The sequence below is a fragment of the Saccopteryx bilineata genome, chromosome 6, assembly GCF_036850765.1.
Source record: "Saccopteryx bilineata isolate mSacBil1 chromosome 6, mSacBil1_pri_phased_curated, whole genome shotgun sequence".
In the NCBI taxonomy this organism is placed as follows: Eukaryota; Metazoa; Chordata; class Mammalia; order Chiroptera; family Emballonuridae; genus Saccopteryx; species Saccopteryx bilineata.
The window spans coordinates 53,581,007-53,597,240 of NC_089495.1; the positions used below are offsets into that span (position 1 = coordinate 53,581,007).

The 16,234-nt window shown below is 34.6% G+C and overlaps 1 protein-coding gene across 3 annotated transcripts in view; it reads left to right on the plus strand.

The window, feature by feature from the left end:
- UGGT2 (UDP-glucose glycoprotein glucosyltransferase 2) overlaps nucleotides 1-16,234 on the plus strand; it is a 282,351-nt gene that overhangs the window by 20,671 nt on the left and 245,446 nt on the right. For all 3 annotated transcript variants that reach the window (XM_066236801.1, XM_066236802.1, XM_066236804.1), the window contains exons 2-4: nucleotides 17-99; nucleotides 10,317-10,447; nucleotides 10,917-11,029. In XM_066236801.1, coding sequence (XP_066092898.1) covers nucleotides 17-99; nucleotides 10,317-10,447; nucleotides 10,917-11,029 — 327 coding nt within the window. The remainder of the gene's footprint in view (nucleotides 1-16; nucleotides 100-10,316; nucleotides 10,448-10,916; nucleotides 11,030-16,234) is intronic.

Here is a 16,234-nt window from a genome sequence, read left to right on the forward strand (position 1 = left end):
CTTTTATTTTTAATAGTGAATTTATGGCAGAAGAAAGTAATGAAAAATTTTGGCAGTTTTTGGACACTGTAAAAGAATTAGCAACTTATAAGCAAACAGGTATGTGATGTGCATATTTTAACTGGTATGATTTGTGTTTATGGACATACATTAGATATGTTTAATAGTAAAGGTTAACTGTAAATGCTTAATGAATTAATCTAAATATTAAATTTGATATGATATTTTAATGAAAACTGTTTTAAGCATCCATTTCCAAAAATATAAGGCTTTAATATTTAATATTTCATTATAAGAAAACTCATATAATTAGCAATGTTTGCATATTGCATTATAATTAAGAAGAAAAAGAAATTGTTTAATTATAGTTTTATTTTTAACTACCTAGATTTCTTTGAAATAGTGTAACTTTTGCATTTAGTAATATTGATTTTCCTTTTTTTTTTCTGCCAAAATACTCTTAAACTCTTCAAGAGATTTTTAAGGCTTTCTGTCACAATCAGAGAACCTATGTGGTTTTGTTTTACTATCTAGATAATGGAGTTAGTCATTCCTACTTTTTAAATATATATGGCACTGGCCAATTAGATCAGTCAGTCAAAAGTTTCGTCCCAAAACAACAAGGTTGCAGGTTTGATCCCTGGTCAGGGCACACACTGGAAGCAACCAAAAAATGCATGACTGAGTGGAACAACAAATGCTTCCTTTCCCCCACCCCTCTCTTTCCATTCCCCTTTCTGTCTCTCTAAAAATCAATGAACGTTAAGCCCTGGATGGATAGCTCAGTTGGCTGGAGCACTGTCCTGGAGCACAGAGGTTCCAGGTTTGATTCCCTGGTAGGGCACAAATAGGAGCAGCTTGGTATTCCTGTCTTTCTCTCTCCCATCCTCTCTCAAAAAATAATTACAGAGTATATTATATAATATATAATAATTATATAATATTATATAATAATATAATATTATTATATAATATATAATAATATAATTATTATATAATATATAATAAATAATTAGAGAGTATATTATATAATAATTAGAGAGTATATTATATATTTAGAGAGTATGTGTATACATTCATGTATATTTAGAATGAAAGTATTTGTTTCTTAAGGAAGGTCAGTAGATTTAAGATACAGAATTTAAATTTTAGCAGTAGAGGCTAAAATGTTAATTATTATTATTATAAAAAATGGTTATTTTCCTGTCTCTACAAGCCATAGAATAAATTATATGAACATAGAATCACTAAGGGAAATGGATAAATTCCTAGAAACATACAATCTTCCAAAACTCAATCTGGAAGAATCAGAAAATCTAAACAGACCAATTACAACAAATGTAATTGAAACAGTTATCAAAACACTTCCAGCAAACAAAATCCTGGACCACATGGATTCATAGGCAAATTTTACAAAACATTGAAAGAAGAGCTAACACCTATCCTTCTCAAGCTATTTCAAAAAATTCAAGAGGAGGAAAGTCTTCCAAACTCCTTTTTTGAAGCATTATTCTCATTTCAAAACCAGGTAAAGACACTACAAAGAAAACTGCAGGCCAATATCCCTGATGAACATTGATGCTAAGATTCTCAAAAAAATATTAGTAAACTGGATCCAGCAATACATTAAAAAGAATTATACATTGTGATCAAGTGGGATTTATTCCTGGGAAACAAGCTGGTACAATATTTGCAAATCAATAAACGTGAATCATCACATAAACCAGGCGTCCCCAAACTATGGCCCATGGGCCACATGCGGCCCCCTGAGGCCATTTATCCGGCCCCCTGCCGCACTTCCAAAAGGGGCACCTCTTTCATTGGTGGTCAGTGAGAGGAGCACTGTATGTGGTGGCCCTCCAACGGTCTGAGGGACAGTGAACTGGCCCCCTGTGTAAAAAGAAGGCTAAAAAATCACATGATTATATCAATAGATGCAGAAAAAGCACTTGATAAAATCTAGCACCCATTTATGATCAAAACTCTGAGCAAAGTGGGAATACAGAGAACATACATAAACATAATAATGGCTATCTATGGCAAACCCACAGCCAACATCATACTCAATGGGCAAAAATCAAGAGCAATCCCCTTAAGATCAGGAACAAGGCAGGGGTACCCTCTTTCACCACTCCTATTCAACATACTTCTGGAAGTCCTAGCCATAGCAATCGGTCAAGAAGAAGAAATAAAAGACATCCAAATTGGAAAATAGGAAGTAAAACTATCATTATTTGCTGGTGACATGATACTGTACCTAGAAAACCCTAAAGTCTAAGTCAAAAAACTACTAGAACTGATAAATAAATTCGGCAAGGTGGCAGGATATAAAATTAATATTCAGAAGTCAGTGACATTTTTATACACCAACAATAAACTATCTGAAAGAGAAATTAAGGAAACAATCCTCTTCACTATTGCAACAAAATAAATAAAGTACCTAGGAGTAAATTTAACCAAAGAGTTAAAAGACTTGGCAGAAAATTATAAGACATTGAAAAAAGAAATCAAGGAAGATACAAGTGGAAGCATATACTATATTCAAGGATAGGGAGAATAAACATCATTAAAATGTCTTTACCCAAAGCAATCTATAGGTTCAATGCAATTCCTATTAAAATACCAATAGCATACTTCAAAGATATAGAAGAAATATTCCAAAATTTATATAGAGCCAAAAAAAGAACACGAACAACCTCAGTAATCTTGAAAATGAAGAACAAAGTGGGAGGTATTACACTTCCTGATATCAAGTTATACTACAAGGCCATTGTAATCAAAACAGCTTGGCACTGGCATAAAAACAGGCATACAGATCAATGGAACAGAACAGAGAACCCAGAAATTAACCCACACCCCTACGGTCAATTGATATTTGACAAAGGAGGTAAGAGCATACAATGGAGTAAGGATAATCTTTAATAAATGGTGTTTGGAAAATTGGACAAGTACATGCAAAAAAATAAAACTAGACCACCAATTTATACCATTCATAAAAATAATCTCAAAATGGATAAAATACTTAAATGTAAGTTGTGAAACCACAAATATATTGGAAGAAAATATAATCAGTGGGCTCTCCAATATCTCTCATAGCAATATTTTTGCTGATATATGTCCATGGGCATTGAAATAAAGGACAAAATAAACAAATGGGACTATATCAAACTAAAAAGCTTTTGTACAGCAATACACCATTAACAAAATAAAAAGACAACCCACATAATTGGAGGACACCTTTACCAGTACAGGTGATAAGGGGTTAATAATCAAAATTTATAAAGAACTTCTAAAACTCAACACCATGAAGGTAAATAATCCAATTAAAAAATAGGCAAAGGAACTGAATAAACACTTCTCCAAAGATGACATACAGATGGCCAATAAGCATATGAAAAAATGTTCAATGTCACTAATCATCAGAGAAATGCAAATTAAAACCACAATGAGATACCACCTCAAACCTTTCAGAATGGCTCTCAGTAAGAAATCAACACACAATAAATGCTGGCAAGGGTGTGGAGAAAAGGGAACCCTCCTGCACTGCTGATGGGAATGCAGACTGGTGCAGCCACTGTGGAAAACTGTATGGTGTTTCCTCAAAAAATTGAAAATGGAACAGCCATTTGACCCAGCTATTCAACTTTTTGGAACATATCCTAAGAATACCAAATCACTGATTCAAAAGAAGATATGCACTCCCATGTTTATTGCAGCATTGTTACAGTAGCCAAGATCTGAAACAGCCCAAGTATTCATCAGTGGACGAGTGGGTTAAAAAGCGGTGGTACATATACACAAAGAATAGTATGCAACTTTGAAAAAGAAGTAAATCTTACCTTTTGTGATGGCATGGATGGACCTGGAGATTATTATGCTAAATGAAATAAGCCAGACAGAGAAAGACAAATATCACATGATCTCACTTATATGTGAAATCTGATGAACAAAGTGAACTAAGGAATGGAATAGAGTCACAGGGAGCAGAGGGACAACCGTCAAAGGGAAGGGGGCTGAGGGCATAGGATCAGAGAAGGTGAAAAGATTAGTGAAATTATATGTATATAACACATAGATACATATAACAGGACAGTAAATCCAGAGGGCAGGAGAGAAGGAGTTAGGGGAAGGGGATAAAGGGGTATAATGGTAGACATGGGGGTGGGGAATAATGGTGTTATATTGAGTGGGACACTTGAATCCATGGTTAACACAATAAATTAAAATTAATATAAATTTTAAAAAACAACGTATTCATAAATTAAAAAGTAAAGAATATAAGGAGGATTTATGAAGGTAGGTGAAAACCTAGAAAGTGTGATGTCATGAAAGCCAGGAGAATATTTAGTGGTAAATGTTGTAGGTTATCAGAGGCAGTAGCCAGATCAAGTAAGATGAGTATTAAGCTTTTAACAACAGAAAAATTATTGGTAACATTGGTGAGAGTTATTTCACTGGTATAATAAAATTATAGTTGTTTAAGATATGAGTAGAAGTTGAATATGTGGAAGTATTGTTAAGTCTTTCAAGATTGACTCTGAAGTGAATATGATGAGTCAGTAGTTGACTGGAGGCTGCTTCTGCTTTTTTTTAAGAGCAGAGTTGCCTGACCTGTGGTGGTGCAGTGGATAAAGCATCAACCTGAAAACACTGAGGTTGCCGGTTCAAATCCCTGGCTTGCCTGGTCAAGGCACATATGGGAGTTGATGCTTCCTCCTCTTCCCCCTTCTCTCTCTCTCTCTATCTCCCCCCCTCTCTAAAATGAATAAATTAAAAAAAAAGAGCAGAGTAATGTATGCATATTTGCCAATTGGTAAATTCAAGTAAAAGGTGAAGTTGTATATGAGAATACTTAAAGGGAAAAATCATTATCTACAGGTTTATTGGTGAGCATGGATTTAGTTATTTTAAAACATCAGCTGAAATAGTTCAATGCATTCATCTCATGATTAAGGTGAACTCTTGCAAGTTAAGTTTAAATTACAGATGTTTACTTTCTCTAAATCCCTGACCCTACATCTGTCACTATATTGGAGACAACCTTAATAGTGATCTTGACAAATTTTGGTGTCTGTTATCAGGCAATGCTCACATTTTTTTCTGTTGACTCTTTGTTTTCATTTCCATTTTGACTGATGTGGTCTTATTTTAGTTGTTTATTATTTTTTGCTATATTTTTGTTCACCCTATAGCTATTATATATTTTTAAAGATCATTTCTTAAAAATTAAAAAAACTTTTTCAATTAAAGTTTACATTCAGTACTTTGTATTGGTTTCAGGTATACAGCATAATGGTTAAGCACATACTTGATAAAGTATTCCCCTTGATATTATCAGTATGCAACTGGAACCATAATAACTACCTGGAACCATAGGTAGTTATTACAAGATCAATTTTTAAGAAAAATTCTATTCTACTTTATTTTTTGTTACTTTTATATTAAAGGCGAATCTTAACTTGCATTATTTTTTTATTCTTTTGTGGAAATGTGCCATAAGTTCCAGAGAAATCACTTACAGTTCTTAAAAAGTAGGAGTGAATGAGCATACCTATTCTTACAAAATAACTCTTTAAAATTACTGGATTAGCAAAGTATTTTGCACTAAATAAAGAGACCTACTCAGTTCTTAAATATTAATTTTAGAAATGTATTGAATGTATATTTTGTATGTCAGGAGTAAAAAGGTGCAATTGGAAGTCTAGCAAAGATTTCTTTTTCTTTTTTTTTCTGAAGCTGGAAACGGGGAGAGACAGACAGACTCCCGCATGCGCCCGACGGGGATCCACCCGGCACGCCCACCAGGGGTGACGCTCTGCCCACCAGGGGGCGTCGCTCTGCTGCGACCAGAGCCACTCCAGCGCCTGGGGCAGAGGCCAAGGAGCCATCCCCAGCGCCCGTGCCATCTTTTGCTCCAATGGAGCCTTGGCTGCGGGAGGGGAAGAGAGAGACAGAGAGGAAGGAGGGGGGGGTGGAGAAGCAAATGGGCGCTTCTTCAATGTGCCCTGGCCAGGAATCGAACCTGGGTCCCCAGCACGCCAGGCCGACGCTCTACCGCTGAGCCAACCGGCCAGGGCCTCTAGCAAAGACTTCTGTTTTCATTGTTTATAGCTTAATGGGAAGAACAGCATTAAACAAATGATTATACTATTAATTCTCAATTACACTTTTGAAAATTGAACCAAAGATAGTATAGAGTCTTGTCAGAGTGTATAATGGGAAGTCAGGGAAAACTCTTTCCAAAACACATGACACATAAGCTGAGATATGCTGAATAAGAGTTAGTTGAACACGCAACCTCAATCCTCCTGAGTTTCATGCCAAAGGAATAACATGTAAAGCCCCTGAGTTGTTAACCTCCTCTTTCTTTAGATATTGTCTGTTAGTACTGTACAATTAGTGATGAAAATTGTTAGTGATCCCTCCACCACCATCTGATTTTGTTTACAAATATTCTTAGTCTTTATCTTCGTATTCTTTACTGTACATAAGCTTCTACTACTTGATTTCTTGGCTTCCAGTATATCCTTTTAGTCCCAGCTAATATTTATGAGGAATCATGGCCTGCTTTACTTTCCATTAATTATCCCTTTGTTGCATTTTTTTGGTAGTATGTTGTTCTACTGCCAGAACATACAACTTTTACATAGTCTTCTGTAAACCTTAACTTCTTAATTGGGTTTATTTCTGCAGTTAAGTACATTCAGAACTCACCATCAAACTTTATGCTATAGTTTTCCAGTTATAGTTTGTTCTCTAGTTGATGCCTCAGGTAACTCCTAGGAATAATAGACTTGAGTTATTCACTTACATAAATGTTTATGTGTGAATTTTATACTTCAGGTTTTTAACTTTAGAGTATTACAGTTTTACCAAAAAATGTTGCAGTGCTAACCATTGAGTCTTTATTCTTAGATATGTAGATTCATTACTCCTTTTAATTCTGGAGAATATTCTTAGATTATAGTTTTCTTTATTCATTCTGTTTTATTCCCTTGTTCAGTTTTTTGTTTTTTTTTGGGGGGGGGGGACAGAGACATGGAAAGACTGAGAGAGGGATAGAAAGGGACAGACAGAAGAGAGAGATGAGAAACATCAATTCTTCATTGTTGGCACCTTCGTTGTTCATTGATGGCTTTCTCATGTGTGCCTTGACCGGGGTGCTACAGCAGACCGGGGGCTACAGCAGAGCAAGTGACCCCTTGCTCAAGCCAGGGACTTTGGGCTCAAGCTGGTGCGTCTTGCTCAAACCAGATGATCTTGTGCTCAAGCTGGAGACCTCGGGGTTTTGAACCTGGGTACTTTGCGTCCCAGTCCGATGCTCTATCCACTGTGCCACCGCCTGGTCAGGCTAGTCCCTTGATTTTCTGTTTTAGGGTTACAATTACACATATAGTAGCTCTCTTTTGCCTGAATTCTGCATCTATCATTTTTTTTTATTTCCTCTTTATTAAAATTTCTGTTTGTCTTCAGATTTCTTATCCTTATTCTGTTTCTCTTACTCTTGTTTTCCATGACATCTTTTTACTCTTGTGTTACTTCTAATTTAGCCTATATTTTCTAGTATTTTTTCTTGCTCTTTCCTCATTTCTTCCCAATTTTAGTTTAGTTTCTTCCCTGTTTTAGTCATCTAATTTCTGAGATTTTTATGAAGAACTTAAAAATACCAAGATTTATGCCCTACTTGTAAGCTAAAAATTTAGCTTGTCACAGACAGACATAAGGTATGAGACATGAGACTTTTGGATCAGAGCTGAAAGACCTGATAACTTACCAAGGGAAATCTTCCGAGTAAGCTATAGATGTGTTGTTGTTTTTTCCAGCCGGGATATATTGCAATATTGAGACTTTTTATTGTCATCTTAGAAGGGATCTAAGGTTGGCATGATAGACTATAGAAGTTTTGTAATCATAAGGTGATTGTAATTCTGCATTTTGTACTTCATCCCTTCATCTGCCAAACTAAAGTTCTAATGATTTTGAGCCTTCTGACTGTAGTAGTCACAAATTTCCTTCCTTTCTCACTCAATGTAAGTATGTATCTTTGTACTTATTATTTGAGGAATATAGAACCTTACTCTAAACCCAAGACAAGAACTTAGTACTTGTTGCCACAGTGGTGTATACTTGAAGCTGACAGAACAATTAGTAAAGAAGTCCACTTGCCCGGAGGAGAGTTATTGTCTAAGACATCATTTGGGCAAATGCCTTTGAATTTGTTGCCTAGTTCTTAGCCTTATAACCTTCTCCTTATTTTCTTTTCATTAATAGGAAATAATTTGGATGAACATTTATTGCCTGATGACCATACACTTTTGTCCACATGTCCACTATCAACTTAAAGGACTTCCTTCAAATTTTGTTAATTGGCCCATGAGACTGGGTCTTTTCTCCTCCAGAATCCATGTATCTGGTCAGCATTCCATCTATTTTGTCAAATCTATCAAATTTGGATCTGAGATTTTACCCTACTTACAAGCTAGCAGATTAATTCATGGATGCTGACAGAAGACATAAGACCCCTGGGTCAGAGACAAAAGACTTACTACTCAAAGCTAAATCAGTAACCACAGTGTTCACATGTTTGTGCTGGTTCTCTGAGCTTGGTTCTCATATGGCAACAGAGGGCTGGATGACACCTGTACCATGACTGTGTTATGGTGGAAGAGGAACCAAGGGTCAAAAGTTCAGCACCTTTGAACAAGCAGTAAATGTAACAACAAACAATCCAATCTCTCTTGCTTCCTCCTAAGTGTCTCCTTCTAGTCAGCATCGTCTTCCTCTTTCCAGCAGTAGAGCATCTGGTGTTATACACACTTTTGTCCTCCCTTTTCAGATCAGGGAACTGACCAATGGGTAACTGCTCCAGATCTACCCCAGATTTGCTCTTTTGTATGGGAAGGTTCTGAGAATTGGTAACCTAATGCCAAGGAGTACAGGAGAGAAAAAAATGCCCAGGGACTGTCCAGAGGCATACTTATGGATGGATATCTGTACCAGGTGGACTCAAAAGCCACTCTCTTGTTATCTTACCACCTCTTGCTGGCAGTGGAATGGTACTGCCATTTTCTGACACAATAGCAACAATGCAGGCAGTGTTACACCCAGGGCAGTGTAGAGAAAAGGGCAAAAATAGAGAGCTTCCTGCTTATTCCCATTAGGGCCACCAGGTACTCTTCAACTCTATGCTGCCATTCTCTTCTGCCCTCTCCCATGCAGATGATCTCTATCATCCCAGGGGTAGCCAAGAGTTTTTAAATTAAATTGTAGGATTCATCCTTCTCTTTTGTGTCTTTGTGATCTTTGGAGTGGGTTTAGAGAAGGGAATCAGCTTTTTAGATTAGTTTGTTACAGACTAGGAGATAGTTCGCTTGTTCTTTAAGATCTAGTTCAAATTCTGTCTCCTAAATTCCAGACACCCTAATTAAACTTGGCTATGAGTACTAAATATCAGTAGATTATATTCATACATGTAATTTAAAAATTGGCCCTGGACGGTTGGCTCAGTGGTAGATTATCAGCCCGGCATGTGGATGTCCCGGGTTTGATCCTCAGTATGGCCACACAGGAGAAGTGCCCATCTGCTTCTCCATCCCTCCCCATCTCGCTTCTCGCCCTCCCTCCCTCTCTCTTTCTCCTTCCCTCTTCCTCTCTCCCTCCCTCCCTCTCCCTCTCTCTTTCCATCTTTCTCTTCCTCTCTTCCTCTCTCCCACTCCTGAAGCCATGGATCAATTAGAGCAAGTTGGCCCCCAGAGCTGAGGATGGTTTCATGGCCTTGTCTCAGGTGCTAGGAGCTCGTTGCTGAGCAATGGAGCAATGCCTCAGATGGGCAGAGCATCGCCCCCTAGTGGGCTTACTGTGTAGATCTTGGTCAGGGCACATAGAGAAGTCTTTTTCTCTCCTTCCCCTCCTATCACTGAATAAAAAAATTAAAATATATCTGTATAATATATTATTATTTAATTTTTTGTGCTATTCTTAGTCTCCTCTTAAATTGAAAGCAAAGTTTGTATCTTATTCTTGTTTTATAGACTCACAACCTTGGAGTGAATTGGTCTGATATACTAGCACCTTCCAGTAGATTTTAATGGCAAGGTTATTTTCACCTGAACTTATATTGATTTCTTAAACTTCACTGAAAGGTCCATATGAAGTTAATAATAAAATAGAGATCTTTGTTTTTTATTATTTTCTTAATACAATCCATCACAAAATTTAAGATGGCATGATATTAAGTTAGCATTATAGTGAGAGAGATGTGCCAATGTGTTGAATACAAAATACTAACATTCTTTTCTTTTGGATTGTTTTTATAGAGTCAGATTATTCTTATTACAACTTAATACTGAAGAAGGCCGGACAATTCTTAGACAATTTACATATCAATCTTTTAAAGTTTGCTATTTCTATAAGAGCATACTCTCCAACGATTCAGATGTCTCAACAGGTATGTAAAAATTTCCAAGGTATACATGACAAAGAAGCATGCTAGCAATGTACATACATCTATCTTAAGTGAATATGTTTAGTTCAAAAGGATCTACAAAGTTGTACTATCTGGTTCCATAGTATATCATTGATTATATTATCATTGTGTCATTGATTATAATATAGTTAATATGTAATTTTATATATACTTATTTGGGATAAGGAAATTAGGAGGACAAGTCATCATTAAAATTAACTATAATGAAAACTTTAATTTGATACTTTTCAAAAACTTTGAAGCACAGATTTCTACTGTCAAGTTGATTTTGTTAAAGTATTTAATTCTGACTGCATAAAGATATTTTTTACTTTAATTAGAGCAATAACTTAATAGTAGTTAATGAGTTACAATCAAAATAATGTGGGACTTTCTTAATCATATTGTAATTATCAACTACTGTAGCTAAATATAATCTTTGAAATCTTAGATTGCAGCTAATGAGCCACCACCAGATGGTTGTGATGCGTTTGTGGTTATCCATACGAAACACACTTGTAAAATTAATGAGATTAAAAAGCTGCTGAAGAAGGCTACTTCAAGGTAAATCAGTGATAACTTATAGTGAAAGAAGTGGTTTATAAAAATAGGTGAGAGTCAATATTGCAGACATTTTTTATAATACAAAATTTTAATATTCCAAGAATATACGGTACTCTATTGAAAAACAATACATATGAGCTGGGAGTCCTTTTCTAAAATATATTAAGTACTTTCAATATTTTGTCTGATTAGCTTTTAATTTTAGAGTATAAATTATGCCAAAATACCATAAAATGAGATGTTTTATAAAAACAGTAAAAATAAAACTGGATTTATTTGGATTCTATCTCTTTACATATAAACTGAATGTATGCCTTAGGAACAAAAAAATTAATGAAAACAGTAACATTGTTTTTTTTTAATGTTTTATTTGAAACTTTTTATTTTACTTTCAAGTACTTCATACAAATAAATATGGGAAGTAGTATGTGTAGCATTGTTGTGGGTCCATTTCTTCCCCAAGGAATGTAAAGACCACAGGGAACTGGTGCAAACATCCTAATGCTCACACTGCTGTGTGCTGTGAGTAGTAAAGTTCTTTATTTCTGACCTAGAAGCCTCATGTCTTCTGCCAGCATCCATGAAATAGTAAAAGGCAAACTTGTTAGATTGTAAATTTCAATAAAATCAAATCCCCATCCTAACAATTCATATATAGCATTAAATTAGTACATTTTTTTTCTGTGAACCTTAGACTCATAATCCTTCTTTAATACCACATTATCAGTATTGATCCATAGGGTTGATTTTTTCTTATTTGAGCAAATATTTATGAATTTACATATGTACTTACCATAATATAATTTTAATTCTTTGATTTTTGTGCAGGGGGACAAAGTGTAGTCAAGTTTCATTTTTTTGCATGTGGCTTTCCAATTTTGCCAGCACCATTTATTTAATTTAATATAATTTTAATTCTTCTCTGTAGATGTTTCTCATTGCTAAATTTTTTTCAGTTTTCATTTTCCTTAAGTTTTTACAGATTAAAGTTTTGTGTTTTTTAAATGAGAATACATTCTATCAAATGGCTGATAGAATTTGTTTCTTTTGTTGTTTTTTAATCTCTTACCTTTTTCATTCATATTATTTGCTTCTTTTACCTTTGGTGAGCTAAACATGTGGGTTTTATTTTTTCCTCAATCATAACACCTTTAAAGCATCAAAGTTGCCTTTTTTAAATCAGATCTATACTCATTGTTCCATTTCCTTAAAAAATTTCTTTATATTACTTTTCTTGTTGGAGGCAGAGAAAGTCATTCTCATTTAGGATGGTGATGGTTGCTGTCACTTTCTTCCAAATATATAAATCACATTTTATAATAATGTCTGTCAAGTTTGGAGTAAGATTCATATGGATCTTTGAATCATAGAACAGGAAGTAGGGAAGAGATGAAGAATCAGTCTACCTTTCTTTTTGGCTAATACATTGTATTACAAGTGGTAAGGTATTGTTTTAACTGGTAAGGCTTGACTATCAGTTATGATTCTAAGATTTTATATTTAGTGGGTTTTGTTCCCAACTGACAGTATAAGGTTCTTATTAGTTTTCAGCTTTATTAAAGAGTTTTTGTCTTTTCTGTGTTTTTGAAAATATTATTGGAGATTTGGGAAAATTAACTTCTAGGGACTGCTCTCCAAATGCCACTTCAAATCAGCATTCCCTTCATTTTTTGTGACTTTAAATTTTTGTTTAAAATTCAAAGTTGCATTATTTTTTTATTTAGAAAATTTAATTTAAGAGATTGATATTGATCAATAAGAGTACATAGGTTTCAGGTAAGCATTTCTATAGCATTTGAACTATTGATTATTTTGTATACCTATCACTCAAAGTCAAATCATTTTTCATTACCCTATATTTGTCCCTCTTTACACCATTCCCCCACCAATTCTACTAGTACCCCTCCTTACATTCTCCTCTCCCTGGTAACTGTTTCACTTTTGTTTATGTCCATGAGTCTCAGTTTTATATCCCACCTATGTGTGAAATCATACAGTTCTTAGCTTTTTCTGATTTACTCATTTCATTCAGTATCATGTTCCCAAGGTCCATCTATGTTGTCATAAATGTCACTATGTTATCATTTCTTATGGCTGAGTAGTATTCCATTGTATATAGATATGTACCACTTCTTCTTTCTCCAATTCTCTACTGCGGGACACTGGTTGTTTCTGTGTGTTGGCCACTGTGAATAATGTTGCAGTGAACATGGGGTTGCATGTGTCTTTGTGTACCGATGTTTTAGAGTTTTAGGGGTAGATACCCAGTAGAGGGATTGCTGGGTCATATGGTAGTTCTTTTTCAAATTTTGAGGAAACACCATACTTCCTTCCATAAAGGTTGTACTAATTTGCATTTCCACCAGCATGAGGGTTCCTTTTTCTCCACAGCCTCTTCAACACTTGGTATTACCTGTCTTGCTGATAATAGCCAATCTAACAGGTGTGAGGTAGTATCTCATTTTAATTTTGATTTGCAGTGCTCTAATAGCTAGTGAGGATGAGCATCTTTTCATATATCTGTTGGCCATCTGAATGTCCTTTTGGGAGAAGTGCCTGTTCAGGTCCTTTCCCCATTTTTTAATTGGATTGTTTGCTTGCTTGTTACTGAGCTTTGTGAGTTCTTTGTATATTTTGGATCTTAACCCCATATCAGAGCTATTATTTGCAAATATCATCTCCTATTTAGTTGACTGCCTTTTTGTTCTGTTGTCAGTTTCTTTTGCTATACGCAAGCTTTTTAGTTTGATATAGTCCCATTCATTTATTTTAGCCTTTACTTCCTTGCCTTTGGGGTCAAATTTATAAATTGTTCTCTATGGCCAAGGTCCATGAGTTTAGTACCTATATTTTCTTTTATATAATTGATTGTTTCAGATCTTATATTTAGGTCTTTGATCAATTTTGAATTGATTTTTGTGCAGAGGGACAAAGTGTAGTGAAATTTCATTGTTTTGATTGTGGCTTTCCAATTTTGCCAGCACCATTTATTGAAAAGGCTTTCTATTCTCCATTGTGTGTTTTTGGCTTGTTTGTCAAAGATGATTTGTCCACATATATGTGGTTTTATTTCTGGGCTCTCGATTCTGGTCCGTTGGTCTGTATGTCTGTTTTTCTGCCAATACCATGCTGTTTTGATTATCGTGGCTCTGTAGTATAATTTGAAGCCAGGTAGTGTGATACCTCCAGCTTCATTCTTTTTCCTCAGGATTGCTTTGGCTATTCAGGGTTTTTTATGGTTCCATACAAACCTGGTAATTTTTTGTTCTATTTCTTTAAAAAATGATATTGGGATTTTGATGGGGATTACATTAAATTTGTATATTACTTTGAGTAATATTGCCATTTTAATGATGTTGATTCTTCCAATCCACGAAAATGTAATATTTTTCCATTTCATTGTATCTTTTTCAATTTCTTTCAATAATGTTATAGTTTTCAGTATATAGGTCTTTCACATATTTTAAGTTTATTCCTAAGAATTTTATTTTTTTTGTTGCAATTGTAGAAAGAATTATTTTTTAAAGTTTATTTTCTGAAGTTTCATCATTGGCATATAGAAAACCATAATTTGTATATTGATTTTGTATTCTTTGACTTTTCTGTATTGTTTATTACTTCTAATAGTTTTTAGGGGAGTCTTTGCAGTTTTCTATATACAGGGTCATGTCATATGCAAAAAAAGTGATAGCTTTGTTTCTTCTTTACCTATATGGGTGCCTTTTCTTTCTCTTGCCTGATTGCTCTGACTAAAACTTCCAGAACTATGTTGAATAAGAGTAGAGAGAGTGAGCAGCCTTGTCTTGTTCCTGATTTCAGAGGAAAAGTCTTCATTTTTTCTTCATTTAGTATGATATTAACTGATGGTTTGTCTTATATGGCCTTATGTTGAAGTACTTTCCTTCTGTTCCGATTTTATTGAGTGTTTTAAACATAAAGTGATGTTGTATCTTATTGAATGTCTTTTCCGCATCTATTGCTAGGATCATATGATTTTCTTTCTGTTTTCTTGATGTGGTGAATAACATTGATTGATTTCCATATGTTAAACTATTCTTGTGCTCTTGGAATGAATCCCACTTGATCATGATATATTGCATATTTTTTAATGTGTTGTGTTCTGTTTGCTAGTATTTTGTTTAGTATTTTTGCATCTCTATTCATTTGAGATACTGGTCTTTTTTTGTTTTGTTTTGTTGTTTGTTTTGTGTGTGTGTGTGTGTGTGTGTGTGTGTGTGTGTGTGTGTGTGTTATCCTTGCCAGGTTTTGGTGTGAGGGTTATATTGACCTCATAATATGTGTTAGGGAGTATTGCTTCTTCTTTAATTATTTGAAGACTTTGAGAAGATAGAAACCAAACCTTCTTTGAATGTTTGGTAGAATTCAGTAGTATAGCCATCTGGTCCTGGACTTCTGTTTTTTGGGAGGTTTTTGATGGTTGCTTCTATTTCCTCCCTACTTATAGGTGTATTTAGGTTTTTTCTTTTTTATGCCAGTCTTGGAAGATTGTTTAGTTCTAGAAATTTATCCATTTCTTCTAGATTGTTGAAGTTGGTGGCATATAATCTTTTGTAATATTTTATCAACATCCTTTGTATATCTATGATGTCTGTGGTAATTTCTCCTCTTTCATTTCAAATTTTGTTTATATGAGTCCTTCTTTTATCTTTAGTGAGTCTAGTCAGGGGACTGTCAATTTTATTGATCTTTTCAAAGAGCTAGCTCTTTGTTGTATTATTTTTTCCTATAGGCTTTTTTGTTCTCTCTTTCATTTATTTCTTCTCTAATTTATATTATTTCCTTTCTGCTGCTGACTTTAGGTTGCCTTTGTTCTTCTTTTCCTAGTTCCTTAAGATGTGATGTTAGGTTGTCTGCTTGGGATCTCTCTTGTTTCTTTATATAAGCCTGTAATGATATAAATTTCCATCTTATTACTGCTTTTGCTGCATCTCAGAAATTTTAATATGTTGTGTTGTCATTTTCATTTGTCTGTATATATTTTTTGATCTCTGCTTTTATTTCATCTTTGACCCAGTCAATTTTTAGAAGTATGTTGTTTAATATCTACAATTTTGTGTGTTTCTTTACTTCCTATTGCAGTTGAATTCTAATTTCAAAACCTGATGGTCAGAACATATGCTTGGTATAATTTCAATCTTCCTGAATTTGTTGATGTTAGTTTTGTGGCCCAACATGTAGTTTCTC